Raw genomic sequence first — 24181 nt, forward strand, 5'->3', positions numbered from 1 at the left:
AGTCTTCTCAATGCCACCATCATCACTCTGGTCTTCTCAACGCTGCCATCATTACTTTAGTCTTCTCAATGCCACCATCATCACTCTTGTCTTCTCAATGCCACCATCATCACTCTAGTCTTCTCAATGCCACCATCATCACTCTAGTCTTCTCAATGCCACCATCATCACTCTAGTCTTCTCAATGCCGCCATCATCACTCTTGTCTTCTCAATGCCACCATCATCACTCTTGTCTTCTTAAAGCCGCAATCATCAATCTAGTCTTCTCAATGCCACCATCATCACTCTAGTCTTCTCAATGCCACCATCATCACTCTTGACTTCTCAATGCCACCATCATCACTCTAGTCTTCTCAATGCCACCATCATCACTCTTGACTTCTCAATGTCACCATCATCACTCTAGTCTTCTCAATGCCATCACCCACCTCTTGTTCATGTGACCACCATCACTCCTCACAGCCTTTTATAAAACGTAATGATAACTCATGTGAGTGCTCCTGTGTATATTTTTCTTGGTTAAGCCAGAAGAAGGGCTCACAGCAGACAATGTGTCAACTACATAAACAATGTGGCTGGGTCTAAGCGCCCTAAGAGGAATCATCTTGTGACCTTCAGCCAATAAGAGAAACAAAACTATGACTTGTCTATCTTAAAAGCCATATGTATAAGGACCCCAATACTATACTCCGAAGGAAGACTATACTCTGGTTATACATAGGGGTTAAATAAGGGAGGAGCTTGCTGCAGGACTAGAATGTTCCTTGGCTAAATACATAAGCCATTTTGTGTACAGAGAATTTTTTTAATAGACAGTAATAACGGGAGAAGACTACGCCTACATCTAAGTCTATGAAGATTGCAAGCAATATGGCAGCTCCCACACATACATATATATGGAAATATGCAGAGGAAGGCTGTCCTGTGTATCCTCAGCTTTAAGCAAATATATTTTCCCTATTCATCTCTTCCAACCCTGCTATTGGCCTTTATATGAGTCCTGCATCATCTGATGATCCACTAAACCTCATGACAGGTGAGTGTTTGGAATTTTCCAGAATTCCATGTTGGCTGTATCCCTATGGGGACTCGGGCATTCTTAATAAAGGCGTCTCTTTATATGTCACGTCCTGACAGCCAAATGTTAATTAGGGCTCGGGGTTTGGCTGTGATTGTTTATCTCGTGTCCCTGCACTGACATTGGCTCGAGGGGCCGCAGAAGACGACTTATTTCCAGCTCTAAATTAACTTCTTGACTGATAAACCTCAGACCTACTTTTTACAGGAGGAAGGATCTTTTTTGGCCTTTTTTTAATTTCGTTTACTGGAGGTTGGTTTTACCTTAATTGTTTGAGATGCCAAAGGGAGAAATTAATTATGATGCCCCATTAATAACCACTATCAAGGGCAGTGTTATTATTACCCTTTATTATTACTGCATCATCATACTCCATAGTGCTTTTATAGAGATTATATATCATTCCCATCAGTTCCTGCCCCTGTGAGTTTACAATCTAAGCTCCCTATCACATTCCCATCAGCCCCTGCCCCAGTGAGCTTACAATCTAAGGTCCCTATCCCATTCCCATCAGCCCCTGCCCCAGTGAGCTTACAATCTAAGCTCCCTATCACATTCCCATCAGTCCCTGCCCCAGTGAGCTTACAATCTAAGGTCCCTATCACATTCCCATCAGCCCCTGCCCCAGTGAGCTTACAATCTAAGGTCCCTATCACATTCCCATCAGTCCCTGCCCCAGTGAGCTTACAATCTAAGGTCCCTATCCCATTCCCATCAGTCCCTGCCCCAGTGAGCTTACAATCTAAGGTCCCTATCCCATTCCCATCAGTCCCTGCCCCAGCTGAGATTACAATCTAAGGTCCCTATCACATTCCCTTCAATCCCTGCCCCAGGGAGCTTACAATCTAAGGTCCTTATCACATTCCCATCAGTCCCTGCCCCAGTGAGCTTACAATCTAAGGTCCCTATCCCATTCCCATCAGTCCCTGCCCCAGTGAGCTTACAATCTAAGGTCCCTATCACATTCCCATCAATCCCTGCCCCAGCTGAGATTACAATCTAAGGTCCCTATCACATTCCCTTCAATCCCTGCCCCAGGGAGCTTACAATCTAAGGTCCTTATCACTTCCCATCAGTCCCTGCCCCAGTGAGTTTACAATCTAAGGTCCCTATCACATTCCCTTCAATCCCTGCCCCAGTGAGCTTACAATCTAAGGTCCCTATCACATTCCCATCAGTCCCTGCCCCAGTGAGCTTACAATCTAAGGTCCCTATCACATTCCCTTCAATCCCTGCCCCAGTAAGCTTACAATCTAAGGTCCCTATCACATTCCCATCAGTCTCTGCCCCAGTGGAGCTTACAATCTAAGGCCCCTATCACATTCCCATCAGTCCCTGCCCCAGTGAAGCTTACAATCTAAGGTCCTTATCACTTCCCATCAGTCCCTGCCCCAGTGAGTTTACAATCTAAGGTCCCTATCACATTCCCTTCAATCCCTGCCCCAGTGAGCTTACAATCTAAGGTCCCTATCACATTCCCATCAGTCCCTGCCCCAGTGAGCTTACAATCTAAGGTCCCTATCACATTCCCTTCAATCCCTGCCCCAGTAAGCTTACAATCTAAGGTCCCTATCACATTCCCATCAGTCTCTGCCCCAGTGGAGCTTACAATCTAAGGCCCCTATCACATTCCCATCAGTCCCTGCCCCAGTGAAGCTTACAATCTAAGGTCCCTATCACATTCCCATCAGTCCCTGCCCCAGTGAGCTTACAATCTAAGGCCCCTATCCCATTCCCATCAGTCCCTGTCCCAGTGATCTTACAATCTAAGGTCCCTATCACATTCCCATCAGTCCCTGCCCCAGTAAGCTTACAATCTAAGGTCCCTATCACATTCCCATCAGTCCCTGCCCCAGTGAGCTTACAATCTAAGGTCCCTATCACATTCCCATCAGTCCCTGCCCCAGTAAGCTTACAATCTAAGGTCCCTATCACATTCCCATCAGTCCCTGCCCCAGTAAGCTTACAATCTAAAGTCCCTATCACATTCCCATCAGTCCCTGCCCCAGTGAGCTTACAATCTAAGGTCCCTATCACATTCCCATCAGTCCCTGCCCCAGTAAGCTTACAATCTAAGGTCCCTATCCCATTCCCATCAGCCCCTGCCCCAGTGAGCTTACAATCTAAGGCCCCTATCACATTCCCATCAGTCCCTGCCCCAGTGAGCTTACAATCTAAGGTCCCTATCCCATTCCCATCAGTCCCTGCCCCAGTGGAGCTTACAATCTAAGGTCCCTATCCCATTCCCATCAGTCCCTGCCCCAGTGGAGCTTACAATCTAAGGTCCCTATCACATTCCCATCAGTCCCTGCCCCAGTGAGCTTACAATCTAAGGTCCCTATCACATTCCCATCAGTCCCTGCTCCACCTGAAACCTTATTTCATGTTACCATTTAGTGTGGAGACAAATTTACCCAGGACTCGATCATTATCAGCCTTATAACATGAGGTTGGTTGAAATCTGTATGTGTGTGGGTTCTGTCTGATATCTCAGAGTGCTCATCTGCTAAATATAAAGGGTTACTATAGGGGTTATTTACATATTTCTGGTAGTTTTTGGGTCCAAAGTGTCCTAGCAACCAGTTTGTCATTCTGAGTGGCAGGCTAAGAGACAAATAGGAAAGGATGTACATAGAAACATAAGAGATATAAATTAAGACTAACAATACAAATCTAGCATTGGGATCCAAAGGGACCACTCAGTATTTTGCATTTCTGTAAACTAATACAATACAAATATTGCAAATTGAGTCACTGTATCAATGTCTGCCTCATACTAGAGGTTAATCATAATGCCCCTATATGATTTCCCCTCCAGTCTGATAGAATTCCCCTTTGTTCTACAAGCCTGGGAAAACGATAAGAAAAAATGATGACCCCTATCTTCTTTGCACTTCATATGGGCAAACCATTCTGTGCAATGGGGGGATTAAGAGCCCCCCCGCACGGAATCTATTGCACTGCAAATTGACTGAGAACATTTTAATGCCTATTGGCACGCTGCTGGCCATTTCACTAATTAATTGTGCTTTTGTGCAAACTATTTCCAATTGAGTTTGTGGCCGTTATAGCATATAAATGAACTCACATTTGTAGGAAGCCATAACAGGGGATTATTTGCTGTAGCCGCTTGGGATGAAAAAAAGCCATTGATCCGGCTAAAAGGGAAAAACATACCCTATTTATAATCAGCCTGCACATCCACCTCATTAGTCTGTACATGTTCAGGAACCCATAAAAGCAAAGGCTTTTTATCTGCGCTCTTGAGTTCATTCCATTACGAGTCGGTGTTGCGCTACTGGCTACTAATTATTATATAAATGGGGTATATCATCTAAAGATCCTATGAAACAGCGCCCCCTGGTGTTTAGATTCTAAAAGAAATGCAACAGTTTGGGGATAAGCATCTCATGAGAAGATTCACAAACACATCAATATATATTACTCTGGCTGTACCCGTACCAATCAATAATTTCTCTTTTATAAATGTATGTGCCCACAGGCGTTTTTAATTGTGTTTCAGGAATCTGTTGCTAGGGGTAACCATGGCGGAGTAATATGACATCAGACATGGAGTCTCAGGCCTGAGTGCTTTACTCATTACAAAGTGGTTCATCAGATCATAGTTGGTTAGCACTATGTACTGGCAAGGAGATTAGAGAAAATAGTAAGAGTATTATATAATGGCATTGGTATTATAGATAATTCTTCAACTGCAGTATAGAAGTACTGCCATTATATAAATTACTTAGAGCACACTTCCATGTATACATGCGTACCCAACAAGGCTACTAAAGATACTACTCAGAGCACATTGTCCTGTATGTATATGCTGGGGGATACTGAGCTATAGGCCAACAAGGGATCTATAGATACTACTCAGAGCACAAGCTGGGGGATACTGACCTATATGCTGGCAAGAATACTATAGATTATATTCAGAGCATATTGTCCAGTATGTATAAGATTGGAGAAACTGAGCTATAGGCCGATACTATAGATACTATTCAAAGGACATTGTCCAGTATGTATAAGCTGGGGGAAACTGAGCTATAGGCCAACAAGGGTACTATAGATACTACTCAGAGCACAAGTTGAGGGATACTGACCTATATGCTGGCAAGACTACTATAGATACTATTCAGAGCATATTGTCCAGTATGTATAAGCTGGGGGATACTGAGCCATAGGCCAACAAGGGTACTATAGATACTACTCAGAGCACAAGTTGAGGGATACTGACCTATATGCTGGCAAGACTACTATAGATACTACTCAGAGCACATTGTCCAGTATGTAAGCTGGGGGAAACTGAGCTATAGGCCAACAAGGGTTCTATAGATACTACTCAGAGCACAAGTTGGGGGATATTGACCTTTATGCTGGCAAGAATACTACAGGTACTATTCAGAGCATATTGTCCAGTATGAATAAGTTGGGGGATACTGAGCTATATGCTGACAAGAATACTATTGATACTATTCAGAGCATATTGTCCAGTATGAATAAGCTGGGGGATACTGAGCTATATGCTGACAAGAATACTATTGATACAATTTAGAGCATATTGTCCAGTATGTATAAGCTGGGGGATACTGAGCTATATGCTGACAAGAATACTATTGATACAATTCAGAGCATATTGTCCAGTATGTATAAGCTGGGGGATACTGAGCTATAGGCCAACAAGGGTTCTATAGATACTACTCAGAGCACAAGCTGGGGGATACTGACCTATATGCTGGCAAGAATACTATAGATACTACTCAGAGCATATTGTCCAGTATGTACAAGTTGGGGGGATACTGAGCTATAGGCCAAAAAGGGTACTATAGATACTACTTGAAACTGGTGGATACTGAGCTAAATGCCGGTACTATAGATACAATTCAGAGCAAGCAAATTGTCCTGTATATGTAAGATAGGGGATACTGAGCTATAATGCTAACAAGGGTTCTATAGATACTACTCAGAGCAAATTTCCCTGTATGTATAAGCTGGGGGATAGTAAACTGTATGCTGACAAGGGTACTATAGATACTACTCAGAATTCATTATCCTGTATGTATAAGCTGGGGGATACTAAGCTATAGGCTGACTGTATGTGCACTCGTATATATATCCATGTTCTGCTGTGTGTGTGTGTATCAGTGTGTGTGTATCAGTGTGTGTGTGTATCAGTGTGTGTGTGTGTATCAGTGTGTCTATGCTGTGAGTCTCTGTGTGCTGATTATGATGGGGGGGGGGGGGGGGCATCGTTTGTTTAAACTGGCTTTGTATTTAATAAGACAATCTTCAGCCCCAAAATAATTACAACCCAAACTGCCAATCAGGGTGATAGGTTTTCAAGGATAAACTGCAGTGACCTTTACAAAGATTATTTTGGCATGTACTACGCCCCCTCCCCAATCTTCCCTAACGCATACTCCCTGTCCCTAATGGTGGGAAGGAAATTACCCTCTGACCCAACAGAGCAGTTAGTTACCCACCCGCCTTGGAAATGATTGTGGCTCCTCATTAGGAACAGACTTCTCTTTGTGCCCTGATAAAATACCAGTATTGTGTCCCATTGGTTGGATACTACGGCGATTGTGCAGGTAGAAGATGGCCTTTAATTAACAGTAGATACCTTAATTAAAAGAGCAATTAAAGGAAACAGAAGGATCTTCAAACCGCTCATTGTTTTATGAGACTCAACCAAGTCCAAAGTCAATAGTCAGGGAATGATCTGTTCCTGCGGATGCCACGTCTCGTGGCTCTTATAGACGAGGGTTTTGTACTGTTTTCCCCTGCGGTGTTTTTTGGGTTCTACCCCCAGGGAATGCGTGAGTTAATGCAGCCCATTCGTTCCAATGCGGAACCTCAGAACCCAATGCAACCTGCTGCTGCACCTGGGGGTGCAATTTATATAATAAGGGGGGAGACTGTGCTGAGAACTCCACAGGGGCAGTCACTATCGGGAGGTATGTGGGGGACCCCTATAGGTGTGCGGCCTAACTGGACCCAAAACGTTCAATCTGCCTAAGCAAGGTTGGACTGGGCTGCCAGGACCCCGGGAAGATACCCGGTGGGCCCCAGCAGCCCAGAATTGACCCTGTTGCTGCTTCCCCTGGCCGCCGATGTCCTCGTTTCACATATACGCATTCAGGTGAGGATGTCGGACAGGGGGAGTTAGGGGTGCCTTTGAGGTACCTTTGTCCTACCTAAGTCCGACCCTGTGCCTAAGGCCAGCCCTGGGTACAACAGGGAGCTACAGGTCTATTAAGTGAATCACTTTCAGACCCACATTGGGATTTAAAATAGGCCTTGGCATCTCAAGTACACAGAGGCCCAAATAGCTCCCCCCCCAGCAGTCTATGGCAGGAGTCCTCATACTATGGGTCACATACGGCCCCCCAAGGTCTTTTTACAGGGTCCCCGCCACCCCTGGCTACAACCTGTCTGCCCCAGCGTGGCCCTCAGCCCCAGAGTGTCACATCACCGCATCCCACCAGCTGACGCTAATGACGTATCCAGCGGGGGCCCCCCCAACAGTCTGAGGGACCGTGAACTGGCCCCCTGTTTAAAAAGTCTGAAGACCCCTGGTCTATGGCATCTTACAGCAGCCCCTCTGCCATTAGCCACAGATTGCCAGTCCGGGCCTGATCGCTTTTGTCGTATATTCTATACAAGGCAGCATACAGCAGCGCCATGCGTAGCAACTCATAGGCAAATAATGCAGAGAATTTTTATCATGGATGCGTCTCCATGATTTATTGCATATAAAGTCATGATTGGCTGGTGAGTCTGCACCATAAATTTGGGACACTTTTGACAACACCACTAAGCTCTGTGGATGCTGTGGTCCAGTGGGAACTCTTATTTAATGTTCAGTGTATTTTCTATTGGAAACAATAGAGACTTTCCCCCTTCACTTGATTTTACTCTGTTCCATTATTGTATCTCTCATAGTTAAATGGGTTATTCACCTTTGAGATATGGTATAGAGAGAGATTATTGCAATTGGTCTTCATTTTTTATTATTTGGAGTTTTTTAGATTCAGTTCAGGAGCTTTCCATTCTGGAGTTTCAGCAGTTATTTGGTTGCTAGGGTCCAAGTTACCTTAGCAACCAGGGAGTGGTTTGGGTGAGAGACTGATATATGAATAGGAGAGTGCCTGAATAGAAAAGAAAGTTACAAAAAGTAACACTAATAATAAAACTATAGCCTCACAGAGCAATCGTTTTTTCGCTGTCGGGGTCAGTGACCTCCATTTAAAAACTGCAAAGAGTTGGAAGAAGGCGGCAAATAATTTGAAGCTATAACAAATGCATAATGAAGATCAGTTTAAAAGTTGCTTAGAATTGGCCATTGTATAACATACTAAAAGTTAAGTTAAAGATGAACTGCCCTTTTTAAGCCCTCTGATATGTGGCACCCAGGATGTAGGAACAGAGTTGGGTGCCCCCCAAAAAAGTGTAACATTTCATGTTGTTCCTACACATTAAAAAATAAAAAAAAAAAAGGGCATTTTAGATTTTGTAGACTTGATGAATTGTGAGACAACTGCTAGTTTACCAGGTACTGTCCCTTTAAAAGGGATTGTGGGAAATCTTTTTATAGCAGAAACGTCAATCATTACTGGAATGGACTGCGGAAAGTGCAACAGTGAAAGTGCATGAGAGGGTGCCGGGTCATGGAATGTACAGAATATTGATGTGTCTGTTACATATGAACTGGAACTTACACGAGAAGGTCACATCCCACAGCACTTGTCTAGTTTAATGGCAATTTGTCCCCTCCAGCTGAAAGTGGCAGGGTCTGGGGGGTGCAGGGCACACCGGGTCTACTGCCCCAGGGATCCCCGCCACCCCCCTGAACTTACCTTCAGCACGTTGGGGGAGGGAGATCAGCAGCCTGGGGGAGTGCCCAGCAGGGATCGGGCTTGGCCAGTGGGGCCCACTGGGTTTTTTTCCACTGGCCCAGTCCGACCCTGGAAAGTGGGATGGTATAGTCCACCTACGGGGGCTTGATATACTGATATAAAGTGTAATAGTGTAACCTGCTACTATCCCAACTGCTTCACCTCTTATACCACAGCCCCAGTCCCTTCCCAGAGGCTATTATCCCCCCACTGCTACTATAGGCACCATCTCTCCCTACTATACCTGCTATCCCACAGCCACAGTCCCTTCCCAGAGGCTATTATCCCCCCACTGCTACTATAGGCACCATCTCTCCCTACTATACCTGCTATCCCACAGCCCCAGTCCCTTCCCAGAGGCTATTATCCCCCCACTGCTACTATAGGCACCATCTCTCCCTACTATACCTGCTATCCCACAGCCCCAGTCCCTTCCCAGAGGCTATTATCCGCCACTGCTACTATAGGCACCATCTCTCCCTACTATACCTGCTATCCCACAGCCCCAGTCCCTTCCCAGAGGCTATTATCCCCCCACTGCTACTATAGGCACCATCTCTCCCTACTATACCTGCTATCCCACAGCCCCAGTCCCTTCCCAGAGGCTATTATCCCCCACTGCTACTATAGGCACCATCTCTCCCTACTATACCTGCTATCCCACAGCCCCAGTCCCTTCCCAGAGGCTATTATCCCCCCACTGCTACTATAGGCACCATCTCTCCCTACTATACCTGCTATCCCACAGCCCCAGTCCCTTCCCAGAGGCTATTATCCCACTGCTACTATAGGCACCATCTCTCCCTACTATACCTGCTATCCCACAGCCCCAGTCCCTTCCCAGAGGCTATTATCCCACTGCTACTATAGGCACCATCTCTCCCTACTATACCTGCTATCCCACAGCCCCAGTCCCTTCCCAGAGGCTATTATCCCCCCACTGCTACTATAGGCACCATCTCTCCCTACTATACCTGCTATCCCACAGCCCCAGTCCCTTCCCAGAGGCTATTATCCCCCCACTGCTACTATAGGCACCATCTCTCCCTACTATACCTGCTATCCCACAGCCCCAGTCCCTTCCCAGAGGCTATTATCCCCCCACTGCTACTATAGGCACCATCTCTCCCTACTATACCTGCTATCCCATAGCCCCAGTCCCTTCCCAGAGGCTAGTATCCCCCCACTGCTACTATAGGCACCATCTCTCCCTACTATACCTGCTATCCCACAGCCCCAGTCCCTTCCCAGAGGCTATTATCCCCCCACTGCTACTATAGGCACCATCTCTCCCTACTATACCTGCTATCCCACAGCCCCAGTCCCTTCCCAGAGGCTATTATCCCCCCACTGCTACTATAGGCACCATCTCTCCCTACTATACCTGCTATCCCACAGCCCCAGTCCCTTCCCAGAGGCTATTATCCCCCCACTGCTACTATAGGCACCATCTCTCCCTACTATACCTGCTATCCCACAGCCCCCAGTCCCTTCCCAGAGGCTATTATCCCCCCACTGCTACTATAGGCACCATCTCTCCCTACTATACCTGCTATCCCACAGCCCCAGTCCCTTCCCAGAGGCTATTATCCCCCCACTGCTACTATAGGCACCATCTCTCCCTACTATACCTGCTATCCCACAGCCCCAGTCCCTTCCCAGAGGCTATTATCCCCCCACTGCTACTATAGGCACCATCTCTCCCTACTATACCTGCTATCCCACAGCCCCAGTCCCTTCCCAGAGGCTATTATCCCCCCACTGCTACTATAGGCACCATCTCTCCCTACTATACCTGCTATCCCACAGCCCCCAGTCCCTTCCCAGAGGCTATTATCCCCCCACTGCTACTATAGGCACCATCTCTCCCTACTATACCTGCTATCCCACAGCCCCAGTCCCTTCCCAGAGGCTATTATCCCCCCACTGCTACTATAGGCACCATCTCTCCCTACTATACCTGCTATCCCACAGCCCCAGTCCCTTCCCAGAGGCTATTATCCCCCCACTGCTACTTTAGGCACCATCTCTCCCTACTATACCTGCTATCCCACAGCCCCAGTCCCTTCCCAGAGGCTATTATCCCCCCACTGCTACTATAGGCACCGTCTCTCCCTACTATACCTGCTATCCCACAGCCCCAGTCCCTTCCCAGAGGCTATTATCCCACTGCTACTATAGGCACCATCTCTCCCTACTATACCTGCTATCCCACAGCCCCAGTCCCTTCCCAGAGGCTATTATCCCCCCATTGCTACTATAGGCACCATCTCTCCCTACTATACCTGCTATCCCACAGCCCCAGTCCAACTTAAATCACAAGAAAACAACAAGCTGCTGCTCTATGTCTGGAAATTATAATCTGTGACTGAGCTCTATTTAAAGCCGAAGTGGGAGTTGTAGTTCAGTAGCTGGAAGGCTGGGGACCGCATATCCCAGAGTTAAGGTTTCTCTTTGCTGTTCTTTGTCAATCAGAAGAAATTACCAACCCCCAAAATAGATTAAGGTGCGCTATAATGAGTAGCTTTCCTGCTCCGCCCAGAGCTGGCCGTAAGGGGATCCTGGGAGTTGCAGTTCCTGCCCAGCCAGAGCCACAGGTTGGGATTCTTACTGAGCGCTGGAGGGGAGGGAAGGTGAGTGTTGCGCATGCGCGGCGCGGCTCGGCTCGGAGGCTGCCCTGCCCGGGATGGAATGGGAAGAGAGCGGATACTTTGTATCAGTGTCTCCCGGAGAGTGAGGAAGTGAGAGCAGGAAGCGGCCGGCGCTGCCCCCTTCCCGGCTGCCTCCTTCCCGGCCAGAGGGAAACTTTGTGGGCTCAGTATGAGAGGATAAAGGCGGGGGCTGCCGGGATACAAAGTTTGCCTTGGGATGGCTTGAATGTGACCGGGGGGCGGCAGTGTGAGTGCAGCCGGGGGGCTGCCGGGGGCTCAGCATGGCCAAAGTCATTCAGAAGAAGAACCACTGGAGCAGCCGAGTGCACCGCTGCGCTGTGAGCTGTGTGGGGGAGCCGGGGGAGCCGGGGCTGCCGGTGCTGGGGGGCGCGGAGGATGGGGAGTTCCTGTACCTGGGGGGGGCGGCTGAGGGGCTGAGGTGCAGCGATGGCGAGCTGGCCGAGGGGGAGTTACTGCTGGAGGTGGCCGGGGTGCCCGTCTCTGGATTACCGCGATACGATGTACTGGAACTGGTCCGGAACAGCAAGCAGCCTGTCCCCATCACTGCTGTCAGACAAGGTAAGGGGGAGGGGCCACTAGGGGTCACCTGGTTAGCTGGTCACTGGGCTACCTGTTTAGCTGGTCACTGGGCTACCTGTTTAGCTGGTCACTGGGCTACCTGTTTAGCTGGTCACTGGGCTACCTGTTTAGCTGGTCACTGGGCTACCTGTTTAGCTGTTGGGCTACGTGTTTAGCTGTTGGGCTACCTGTTTAGCTGTTGGGCTACTTCTTTCACCTGCTCAGTTGGCAACCTGCGCCCTATGTGGCAATTGACTGGTCACTATGTGGCCATTGCCTGGTCACTTAGCCACCAATTGGTCTCCTAGCCACCAATTGGTCTCCTAGCCTTTTGCCAGTTTCTGGCTACCTATCCCCCAACTGCACACTAGTCCCTGGGTCGCTTTTCATCGGCCAGAGCCACCTGCTAACTCGCTGTTCCATTGGTCACCTTATTACTTGGCTGGCCAGCAACTGACCATCTGGCTTGTCACGTCAATAAGTATTAATTTATCACTATATAATTAGCAGTTGTTATTACATAGTCATTACTTACCTAATCACACATTGTTTACATGAGCTTGTCATTTGTGTCCTGGCAACTAGTCATCAAGTGGCCTCTTACTAGCTTAGTGATAGCCTCCTGGCTACTTGCTGCCTAGCTGTTAGCTGGTCACCTGGTTGTTAAATAATCACTTGACAAACTGGCCACTAACCCATCTTCTTTAGGCCGCAAACTCCTTATCAGTTGGCCATTCACTCATTAACTGGCGGCCTGCTGGCCAACAACATGTTTACGTTAGAGACCGTCAGCTAGTCACTATCAATGTGCTTGTACTTTCTCTTCCACTAGCCACCCTCTTGCCTTCAGCCGGCCACGTGACCAGATATATCGTACGTGTTTGTCATGGTGATATACACACGCACTATTTTGTTTACATAGGAAGGAGTTCAGGGACCCTAGTCAGACCCTGTGGCCCTCCAGCTGTCATAACTCCCACTAACACCTGAAGCCTCAGTGGCTGATGGGATTTGTAGTTGGACGTCCCCCTATCGGTATTATCAGGTTATATTTCCATTCTATTCCAACCCCCCCTGACCGTGGGCAGGAGTACTATTTGCAGAACATGGCACTCTGTGTGCTGATAAGGTCCTGTATATCATCAAGTTCTGCCCAGTTAGCCGGTCGGCTATTGGAATTAAATTTGCCCCCCCGGCCACTGGATAATAACATTCCTACCCTGTACCCTTGTATTAGATCCTGGTAACAGCCTCGTGTTTGCTTATACACACGGATACAATGTATCACCTCGGGGGCAATAAGGCACTCGGCGCACTCTATGAATAATGTAGCGTAGAAGTCGTTCCGCTGGAATATAGTGGAATGCGTTTGGGGAATCTCCCTTAGATTTATCATTGCTGATATTTCCAGTAAAACCTGCTATTTATAAAATTACCTTTTTTCCTGTTATTTTAGTGAGAACTAGTGTTCTGAAGCCAATCAATGCATTTGGATATTGTTCATATTCACATTCACGCCTGCATTCATTCGCCCAGCAGCCCCATGTGATTCGGTTTATTGCGCGCGTTGCTTATATATAAATGTTGGGTCGTATTGTGCTCGCATTAGCGTGGTGGAAAACATTCCTGTGTCAATATTTGTGTTCTAGACGTGACACACTAAGCGCACCTTGGCTTTCTGATCTGTGAGAATGGAGTCACTGGCTTTACCATTAGCCCGACTGTATGAAAGGCCTCATTAAATGCTAAAGGGCTTCAAAGGTGTCGGCACATACCTGGAAACAATACGCAGAATTATGTAATATTCAAAAGAAAAAGTTTTTGTGACTTTGGCACAGTGACGTGTTTCTCCGTGGCTATTGTTTCCATAACCTGCCTGGGAAAAAAACCAGCAGTTTTGTTTTGCTTTATGGCAGAGATTCTACAGTAGATACAGACTGGGTTATAAATGAGGATCAAATACTTTATCTGAAAGGTTTGTTTTGCTTCACGGCACTGCTGCTTTTGGAGGTTTAAGCTAGTTATGAGAGTGCAAGAGGTAAGAGAAAAACCCCAATCTTTTAGGGTGAAGACACACAGAGCTACTAGTAGCAGCTACTTTTTCGCAGCTACTAAACTCCAGAAAATATACTCCCATAGACAATACTGAGAATTGCCTCTGGTAAAATACACGTAGAAACAGTTATCAATAAATGTTCAGCATTGTCTATTTTAGTAGCCGTGACAAGTAGCTGCTACTAGTAGCTCCGTGTGTCTTCACCCTTAGGGTGATGGCCCACATGGAGATTAGTAGCCCCTGGTTAAATCTTGGCTACCACAGGCGACTAATCTGCCAGAGATGCCTTTCCACATGAAATAAAGTGAATTGCAGGCATTTCTGGTTTCAGATTAGTTGCCAGCGGTCGCCGGCTACTAATCGGCCCGTTGACTATTGCCTTTAGGCTTATGCAGAGCCACGATCAGTAATCATGGGACCCTATATTACTGTAAAAGGAGGGCTCTTCCCCCCCCCCCCTGGGGGAGGCAGTTATTACTTCACCTGTTACCTGGACCCTTGCAACAAGTATTTTGTAGCCCTAATAGGCACCACCCACTACTTGCAAGGCCCACCCACTACTTGCAAAGCCCACCCACTTCACGGCCAATGGAATCTTGGAAGCCCACCCTCTGTAGTAGCCCCTGTACCCACCTGATGTCAGTGAACATAGGGCCCAGTTTGGGTGCTTGTCCCAACGTCCTGCCATTTGTTTCAATAGAAACTGCCGGTGACAGCGTTATTATACATAGAATTCAGAATAATAGGGCTGTTAAAGCTTGTGTAAACAAATGAAATTGAAAAGTAACAAAGGCGTAATAATATGAACCTTTAGTTCCCCTTTATAAATTTGCTTTCCTGAGTTTTATGGGGTATGGGTCGCTTGACAATAAACAATCTTTTTGGTTGGCTTGTGATTATTGGCTCTTGGGTTAAGTAAACAAAGTGCTGGGTGTGCGATAGGGAAGGGTCAGTGACCCCAAACGTCTCTCCCTCTCTGGTTCCAAAGAATTAATATGGATCCGCTGTACAAACAAAACCAAGTAGAGTGTGAAAGGGTCACAAGTCCTTCTTGCTTCCCAGTGCAGCTGCGCTCCATCCGAGTGCTTTCCGACACCTTCTGACTGCTGGGAACGAAGACTGGAGGCTGGGGGGGAAAAAATCAGATGGACAAACCCCCTGCGACTGCTCATTGTGCCCCAAAATGTGTCTGTTTGTGTTTGTATTGCGGTTACCTGTGCTCCTGTTATGGCAACTCCAGCATTCACCTGTATGGGAATAGTGTTTAACTGTCAGTAGGTGGGCATTAAATGACTGACATGAATGACATGTACTGAGTTTGCTAATTTTATTTGGTTTATTCAATAGTAAACTATATAGCCAAAGTATTTGGACACTTGCCTGACCAACTTCTCATTCCTAAAACCAAGGGTACTAATATGAAGTAGGTCCTCATTTTGCTGCTAGAACGGCCTCTACTCTTCTAGGAAGGCTTTCCAATAGATGTTTGAGTTTGGGGTTGGGTTAGTTAGGGTTGCCACCTTTAGGCTTATGAAGAAGGTCTTCATTTTGCTGCTAGAACAGCCTCTACTATTCTAGGAAGGCTTTCCAATAGATCTTTGAGCTTGGGGTTGGGTTGGTTTGGTTAGGGTTGCCACCTTTAGGCTTATGGCCCATGGGGAGATTTGTCGCCCGTGATAAGTCTTTGCTACTGCAAACAACTGATCTCCCTGATATGTCTTCCCACTGGCAATAGTGTGAATTGCCAGTGGGAAGGCATATGCATTGCTAAGGCATAGGCGGTGTTGTCACGGGGATCGGGTGGTGATGTCACAGTAGTGGGACTTGTGACCTCAGGGATGGGTCTGATGACACAAGGAGAATCCTGTATGGATTTCCTTCTTTGGAAAACTGGGCAGGCAGTTTTGAACCTCACAGCTCCTATTAAAACTGGACAGGTAGCAACCCTGGGTTGGATGTGCTGCAATTGATATGCATAAAAGAGGTTGGGCACAGATGTTGGGAGAATGGGACTTGCTCAAAACGATGTTGTAATTCATCCCACTGGGGTTTAAATAGGTTGAGGTCAGCGCTCTATGTAGGCCAGTCACGTTCTTCCACACATCTCCATCTCAGCAACCCATTCTGTATGGACCTGGGTTTGTGCATGGGGAAATTATTGTGCTGATTGGACTTGTCGGGAATGCTTTTGTACCCTGTAGCTTTATAGGAACCAGGGGCTCTGTCCCAAAACATGGAGGATAGCCCCATCCCTATTTGCCTCCCCACCAAACCTGGCATTATGCATACAGACAGCTGGTGTTCTGGCATCTTCCAAACCCAGCTTTGTCTTAAAAACCGGCAGATGGCAAAATTCCAGTCGTGCCAATATCCAGTGACGGTGCTGTAACACCATACCAGCCAAGGCATGGCAATGTGCTTAGTGATGTAACAGTTGTTTGCTATTAATCACCCATAAAACCCAACACTTCCTAGTTCTTGTGCTGGCATTGCATTGGGAACTCGGCAGTTACTGTGCCAACTAAGGAAATGGCACTTTATCCTAAGTGTCGCAAAACTTATGCCTATAAATGTATCCGGATCTGTTTAGCCATATAGTGTATTTGAAATACTTGGAATAGACTTCTGGCAAATGAATATGTCCCCTGGACCTGGAGATCCCTTTCCCTATGACTGTGTGGTCTGTTATAATTCAGTTATACTTATTTGGGTCCGGTCCAGTCTGTGATTGCTCCGCAGAGTCCTCGGATGAAACGGCTGGCATTCCATTAATAGAATTTAACTGACTGGGAACCAAATAAATAAACAGACTGCTGGGGTCTGTCTGTTATAAAACAATTTCTCGCCGTTATCACTCAATGCTGAATGAATCAAGATGTGTTCCAGCCGGACTGTTAATGTGCAATGAGATAAAATCCCACCCCCCCCCGCGTTGTGTTTGTCGGAAAGCCACGTTTTGTGGTTTCACAGCATTTGCTCTTCAGTCGACGAACTTTTGATGTGGTTGCCGGGATCTTTGGTCGACTTCAAAAGAAATTTCATTCTGATCTCACAAGATACTCCTGGGGATGTGTAATCGGGGGGTTAACAATAGCAGCACTGTTTTCTCTGCCCATGCAACCCCTTTATATATATACTGGAGCATGGGGCGGGGGGGCCACGTTGTCCCAAGTGAAAGGTGCCTGGTTGGGGTCTATTATTCCACATTTGCCTCACCAGTATTCTGTTTGAGACTCATTACGTTCTAGCCCCACGTGTGAGGAATATAAAGGTTTTTCAGTTTGAGTTCTCTTTATCCAGTTGTGAAACTGAACGCAGGGGACGGTTTCGGAGGAGGAATGTGATATGGGCGGACGCACACCCTCGCCAGGTGAAAGGCCATTTCATATCAGGCTTCCCACAGTAGACTTTGAACAGGAACTCGGCACAGGCCTCCCAGTGAACCCACGGAACGCCAAAAAATGTTTGGTCACTAGTTACCCTTTATGATAACAATAAAATCTGTATAATATTACATCTGCTGCATTCCGTAATTCCACAAACATCTGTTATCGGCGGAGAACCGGCTAAGGCACGATGGGCTCAGCGTGGCGCTGGGGTGTGGGTGTCTGTTGTTATCACTTTCCCCCCAGGGTGTCTGTGTGTAACCAAAGGTGGGGCACATGGAAAAACAGATAGATTTAGTGAAAATGTTATACGCTTTAGGTGGGTTCATCAGGGATATATAGTCTAAAGCAGTGGTTCCCAACCTTTTTTGCACCACGGACCGGTTTCAGCCAAGACAATTTTTCCAAGGACCGGAGATGGGGGCTGCGGCGCAACTAGTGCTAGTTAAATTTTATATTATGCACTTTACTATTAATATTATTATTACATATAGCTTAATAAAGTACTTTGGTCCTTTTCGTAATCAGTAGAAATCTTCCTGGGCTTCGCATAGCTATTGTCATGGCTGTGTAATGCATTAGGGAGTTGGGATCACAAGTAATTGGGCCCGGTTCAGCACAGCCCACGGCCCGGCACCGGTCCCCGGACCGGTGGTTGGGGACCCCTGGTCTAAAGGCCACCAGCTGTCAGAGGCTATGGTCAGTCAGTGCTCTCTTGACCTATTGAGCTGTGAGACCACTGCCCGAGACTCCCTCAGAATCCTATGTCGGCCTAAATATATAACCACACAAGGGGCAGATTTAAAATGTGAATTTAGAGCTTAATAAATAAAAAGTCACCCGTGTTCTATTTATTCCTATGGGATTTTAAGAAGTGTATTTATCAATGGGTGAACTCTTACTTTCACCCATTGATAAATAGGCTACTAAAAATCCTGTAGGAATGAAGAGAACGTGGCGCGTTTTTACATATTAAGCTCTAAACTCACATTCTGATAAATCTGCCCCACGGGTGTCATTTGTCTGACTCTGTACTGGGGCCTCCTACCCCTGACAGTTTCATTCTGTACTGAGGATTAGGCATAGGATAAATTGATGCTGTACGTATTTGACAGACAGAAAGTAGATATAATGAGACTATCAGTAATGTAACATCAACGCGGCGCAGCCCCCCAGCAAAATAATCTTCCGAGGGACCCGGCACACCTGCTTGTGTTCCCTGCTCCATGCCCACTCTCACCTGGATAAGGTAAGAGAGCAGCTGGGGTGGGGGGATTACTAATAACCATAGACAAAGTAGAACCCATGGCCCAGGCCCCCCTGTCCCTCTGGCCCCTGTGGACTTTGCTTCCTTTATAGTTACAGCACTGCATACTAAACTGGCCATATACAGATAATTATATGGTCAGTAGTCAGGTTCGGACTGGGGGTGGGAGCCCCTCAGGGGGTTTGAAGGCTGGTTCAGGGGCCCCTGGGAACTTAGCTCCGATGGGCCCTTCACCCTCCAGCCCGATCAGTAGTGACACATGGGTCAGACCCACATACACAGCTCCCTACCCACACCCAACCCAGCCCAATTTATCCACTGGTTTTAGGTATTCTAACCCAACCTGCCCCCTCCAGTGGTCAGTTGTCATAGATAGATGTACTATAGACTGACATCACCAAAGAAGTTATGACATGCCTGGTGACATCACCAAGGGAGGGTGGGATATGTGTTGTAAGGGCACCGGGGGGAAGTGGTTCACTTAATGCTGTCGGGCAAGGGCTCCATTGGGCCATTGGTGCTCTCCTGATGCGCGTGCTTAGGCCCCTATTATCATCCAGTCAGTGGCCAAGGGGTCTGATTAGTCAGATTTGGGCCACCGCCTTGGTAGTAAAATCTGCTGTGTATGTGTGTATGCTGAACATGGGTAATAAATATAATAATCTTCTTCTTCAATTAGCTTTTTTTCTACCAGGCCATTTGCAAATCGCTTCTTTCCATAAACCGTAATGTTTGGGTGAGCTTCCCCTTAACTCGCTGTACGAAGCTCTACACGCGCAGCCTTGAACCTTTACAGAGATGTGGGGCGGTTGGATTGGAATGGCTCAGTGGGTAAGGCCTGCCGAAATAGTATCGACTCCCCATAACAGATGAAAGCATTCGAGGAATGTGACATTTATGTAAACCATTGTGTGTGTCCTGTGGCTCTTACCAGCGGGAGTGATTTTTATGGAGCAAAAGGGAGTCGTGTGTTAAATAATGATAACAATAGTTATGAATCACAATGGCACGTGAAGCCTGAATCTATCTATATATATATATATATATGTATGTATATATAGCCTTCATAGTGTAGGGCTGCTGTAAACGTTGCCATGTACAGCAGCTCCTTCTCCTAAGCATTCCGGACTCCCTCTGAGTCCCTCATATCACCTTTCATGTCCTCTGTTTACTTGTTAGATCCCTTCCAGCATCTGTAGACCACCACCTGAAGTTAAATGCCCACCGGTACATGGGCATGAGATTAAAGAGAGAGAAGTGAGCTCAGGGTCTGATTCTTTCAGTGCAAAATGCTGCTGTACATATGGAAATTTACAGCAGTGAAAGCCACACTTTTCACCCAGAACAGATTGTGGCATAATATACAATGGTTTATGGGTTAAGTTCCCCTTTAATCATGTTATTGTTATTATTATTGCTGTAACTTTAAGATCATGCTTCATAGTTAATCCAGCATAGTAATGGGCTTAGGCCCTCGATTATAAAGTACAGGTATGGGTTTCCTTATCCGGAAACCCGTTATCCAGAAAGCGCCGAATTACAGAAAGCCTTTCTCCCATAGACTCCATTTTAATCAAATAATTCGGAATTTTAAAACTGATTTCCTTTTTCTCTGTAATAATAAAACAGTACCTGTACTTGATCCCAACTAAGATATAATTACCCCTTATTGGGGGCAGAACAGCCCTATTGGGTTTATTTAATGGTTAAATGATTCCCTTTTCTCTGTAATAATAAAACAGTACCTGTACTTGATCCCAACTAAGATATAATTACCCCTTATTGGGGCAGAACAGCCCTATTGGGTTTATTTAATGGTTAAATGATTCCCTTTTCTCTGTAATAATAAAACAGTACCTGTACTTGATCCCAACTAAGATATAATTACCCCTTATTGGGGCAGAACAGCCCTATTGGGTTTATTTAATGGTTAAATGATTCCCTTTTCTCTGTAATAATAAAACAGTACCTGTACTTGATCCCAACTAAGATATAATTACCCCTTATTGGGGGCAGAACAGCCCTATTGGGTTTATTTAATGGTTAAATGATTCCCTTTTCTCTGTAATAATAAAACAGTACCTGTACTTGATACCAACTAAGATATAATTACCCCTTATTGGGGGCAGAACAGTCCTATTGGGTTTATTTAATGGTTAAATGATTCCATTTTCTCTGTAATAATAAAACAGTACCTGTAATTGATCCCAACTAAGATATAATTACCCCTTATTGGACGCAAAACAATCCTATTGGGTTTAATTAATGTTTTATTGATTTTTTTAGTAGACTTAAGGTATTGAGATCCAAATTACGGAAAGACCCCTTATTCTTTCTAGAATGGGCTGCTAGTTGGGAGGCGGAGCCAGGAGTTCTATTGGTGGGATACCCTACCCTAATATCTTGAGCTGTATATAGAGGGGGGCTGCTGTCATGGGGCCCCAGTTTGGGGGGATCTATTTAAACTAAGGGGTGCTTCAGTGGTTGTTGAATGGAAACCCACTTACTTGAGGATGCTCCACTTGCTTTTAAATTGCCATAAAGCTTTTGGCTTTTGTTGAACTTTAACTCCCAGCACTTAGACATTCCTTCTTTATTAGCCCCCACCCTTTGTTTAACAGGAGCCCACTCTCCGGCCTTCCCTCTATTTTATATATACAGAAAGGTTGAATGCCGTGCATTCCCAGTAAATCTCCCGGAATTCCTGGTATGGAAGATCCATGCATTCGGCTTACCCCCTTATACCTATAACATAAAGGGTAAGGCAACCTCCCCCATCATTAAACTCCTTGGGCCAAGCACTGGGTGAAGAACCATGCAGCTAGGGATAAGGTTGCTTAGCAACCCTTCCTCCCCCCAATTCATTGGAAGATTGCGTTAGGAATGTCGGTAATGGCTTTATGGAATTTAGATGATGGATACGATGTATCATTGCCTCTGTATGTTACTTACGCTATTGCCCCACTGCGCTCGGCTTGGGATTATTTTATAACAGGAGGAATAAGTTCACAGTGTGGCAAATAAATACATTAAACAGAACCCTATACCCTGACCTTTAGGGGGTAATTGTTTTTCTTTTTCTTTTTATAGCAGCAGTTGATCCAGATGATAATTTATCTCTTTTATATGTTATTTGGCTTAGTGATTAATTATGTTGATCTCCCTATCATTAAAGGAAGACAATCAATACAGAGAGCAGTAACCCTGGTAACTGGAACGCCGACCAATTGTGAGGCTGGGGTTTTATTATGTTTGCATTGCCGGATAAACCTGCCGGGACTATATAAATAAATGATGATGATGCTGAGGTTGTATTTTTATTCAGGTTCTTTTCTGTTCATACTGTCATTTAGACTTGTTGGCAACTAGGTAACCGTTCATCATCAAATGATCTTGTATGTGTAAACAAATATATTTTCTTTTTAAAAATATTATGGATATTTTTGTTCCTGTATAGGTGAATGTAAAGAAATGGTTAGTGGCACAGATCGTATCTGATCCCCCCCCCATTGTAAGCAGCAGTCCTGCCCTGCTTTATGGCTGAGATTCTAGCTATCTGTATAACAGAGCATTCTGTCACAGTGGCACAGATCCTATCTGATCCCCCCATTGTAAGCAGCAGTGCTGCCCTGCTTTATGGCTGAGATTCTAGCTATCTGTATAACAGAGCATTCTGTCACAGTGGCACAGATCCTATCTGATCCCCCCATTGTAAGCAGCAGTCCTGCCCTGCTTTATGGCTGAGATTCTAGCTATCTGTATAACAGAGCATTCTGTCACAGTGGCACAGATCCTATCTGATCCCCCCATTGTAAGCAGCAGTCCTGCCCTGCTTTATGGCTGAGATTCTAGCTATCTGTATAACAGAGCATTCTGTCACAGTGGCACAGATCCTATCTGATCCCCCCATTGTAAGCAGCAGTCCTGCCCTGCTTTATGGCTGAGATTCTAGCTATCTGTATAACAGAGCATTCTGTCACAGTGGCACAGATCCTATCTGATCCCCCCCATTGTAAGTAGCAGTCCTGCCCTGCTTTATGGCTGAGATTCTACAAAGATTCTACAGAGCATTCCGTCACAGCAGCAGAACAAAATATTGAAAACGTAAAGAACCTGCTAATAATTAATGTTATGTGCAGTCCCATATGTCTACATGCTGTTTAATGATTATTTTAATGGGAATTTCTACTTTAAGTGTTTTGACTTGTAAAACAGCAGGGGAAGCCCTGTACTGGATCCACACAATTTGTCTTGTTTGCTCGCTGCTAATCATACAGCATATGTATCTCTGCAGGACTCTCAGGCTGGGGGTCTCTTGTTGGTCACATCATAAACTAGAAAATGTTGATTTTGTAACTAAAGTCCCGGGCTGCTCATACTAGTTGCCTCTTAAGTGAAGGCAAACAGGGCTAGTTCAAAGGCAGGACAGAAAGAGAGAGACCCCCTTAATGTCATTAGGGAGAACGATGTACATACAAGTATAATGGGCCAATAAAAGGGCAGCCATTGGGGGGGTTTAAACAAGTAAGTTGCAGGTAAAACGTAGCCCCTTCATTAAATATATATTGAAGCAGTAGAATTATTAATGAATCAGATAAAAGTGAGTGTAGGATGGGCCAGACCGGGGTTGAGTGAGTGTAGGACTGGCCAGACTGGGGGTGAGTGAGTGTAGGACTGGCCAGACCGGGGGTGAGTGAGTGTAGGACTGGCCAGACTGGGGGTGAGTGAGTGTAGGACTGGCCAGACTGGGGGTGAGTGAGTGTAGGACTGGCCAGACCGGGGGTGAGTGAGTGTAGGACTGGCCAGACCGGGGGTGAGTGAGTGTAGGACTGGCCAGACCGGGGGTGAGTGAGTGTAGGACTGGCCAGACCGGGGGTGAGTGAGTGTAGGACTGGCCAGCCCGGGGGTGAGTGAGTGTAGGACTGGCCAGCCCGGGGGTGAGTGAATGTAGGACTGGCCAGACCGGGGGTGAGTGAGTGTAGGACTGGCCAGACCGGGGGTGAGTGAGTGTAGGACTGGCCAGACCGGGGGTGAGTGAGTGTAGGACTGGCCAGACCGGGGGTGAGTGAGTGTAGGACTGGCCAGCCCGGGGGTGAGTGAATGTAGGACTGGCCAGACCGGGGGTGAGTGAGTGTAGGACTGGCCAGACTTTTACTATGTTATAGAATAGTCCATTCTTTTTGTTTTCAATTGGTCATCTTTTTTATTTGTTATAGTTTCTTCCTCTTTCCAGCTTTCAAATAGGGGGGGGGGGTCAC

At 46.3% G+C, this 24181-nt stretch overlaps 1 protein-coding gene across 12 annotated transcripts in view; it reads left to right on the top strand.

Moving 5' to 3' along the window:
- The first annotated feature begins 11639 nt into the window (after nucleotides 1-11639).
- The window catches only part of magi1 (membrane associated guanylate kinase, WW and PDZ domain containing 1), a 299144-nt gene continuing 286602 nt past the window's right edge, over nucleotides 11640-24181 (top strand). For 8 of the 12 annotated variants that reach the window (XM_031901227.1, XM_031901231.1, XM_031901229.1 and 5 more), the window contains exon 1: nucleotides 11641-12214. In XM_031901227.1, coding sequence (XP_031757087.1) covers nucleotides 11917-12214 — 298 coding nt within the window. In that variant the 5' untranslated portion in view covers nucleotides 11641-11916. Of the gene's footprint in view, nucleotides 12215-24181 lie in introns of all 12 variants that reach the window. The other 4 variants (XM_031901235.1, XM_031901239.1, XM_031901241.1 and 1 more) reach the window with 1 other exon arrangement.

Source organism: Xenopus tropicalis, chromosome 4 (genome assembly GCF_000004195.4).
Source record: "Xenopus tropicalis strain Nigerian chromosome 4, UCB_Xtro_10.0, whole genome shotgun sequence".
Lineage (NCBI taxonomy): Eukaryota > Metazoa > Chordata > Amphibia > Anura > Pipidae > Xenopus > Xenopus tropicalis.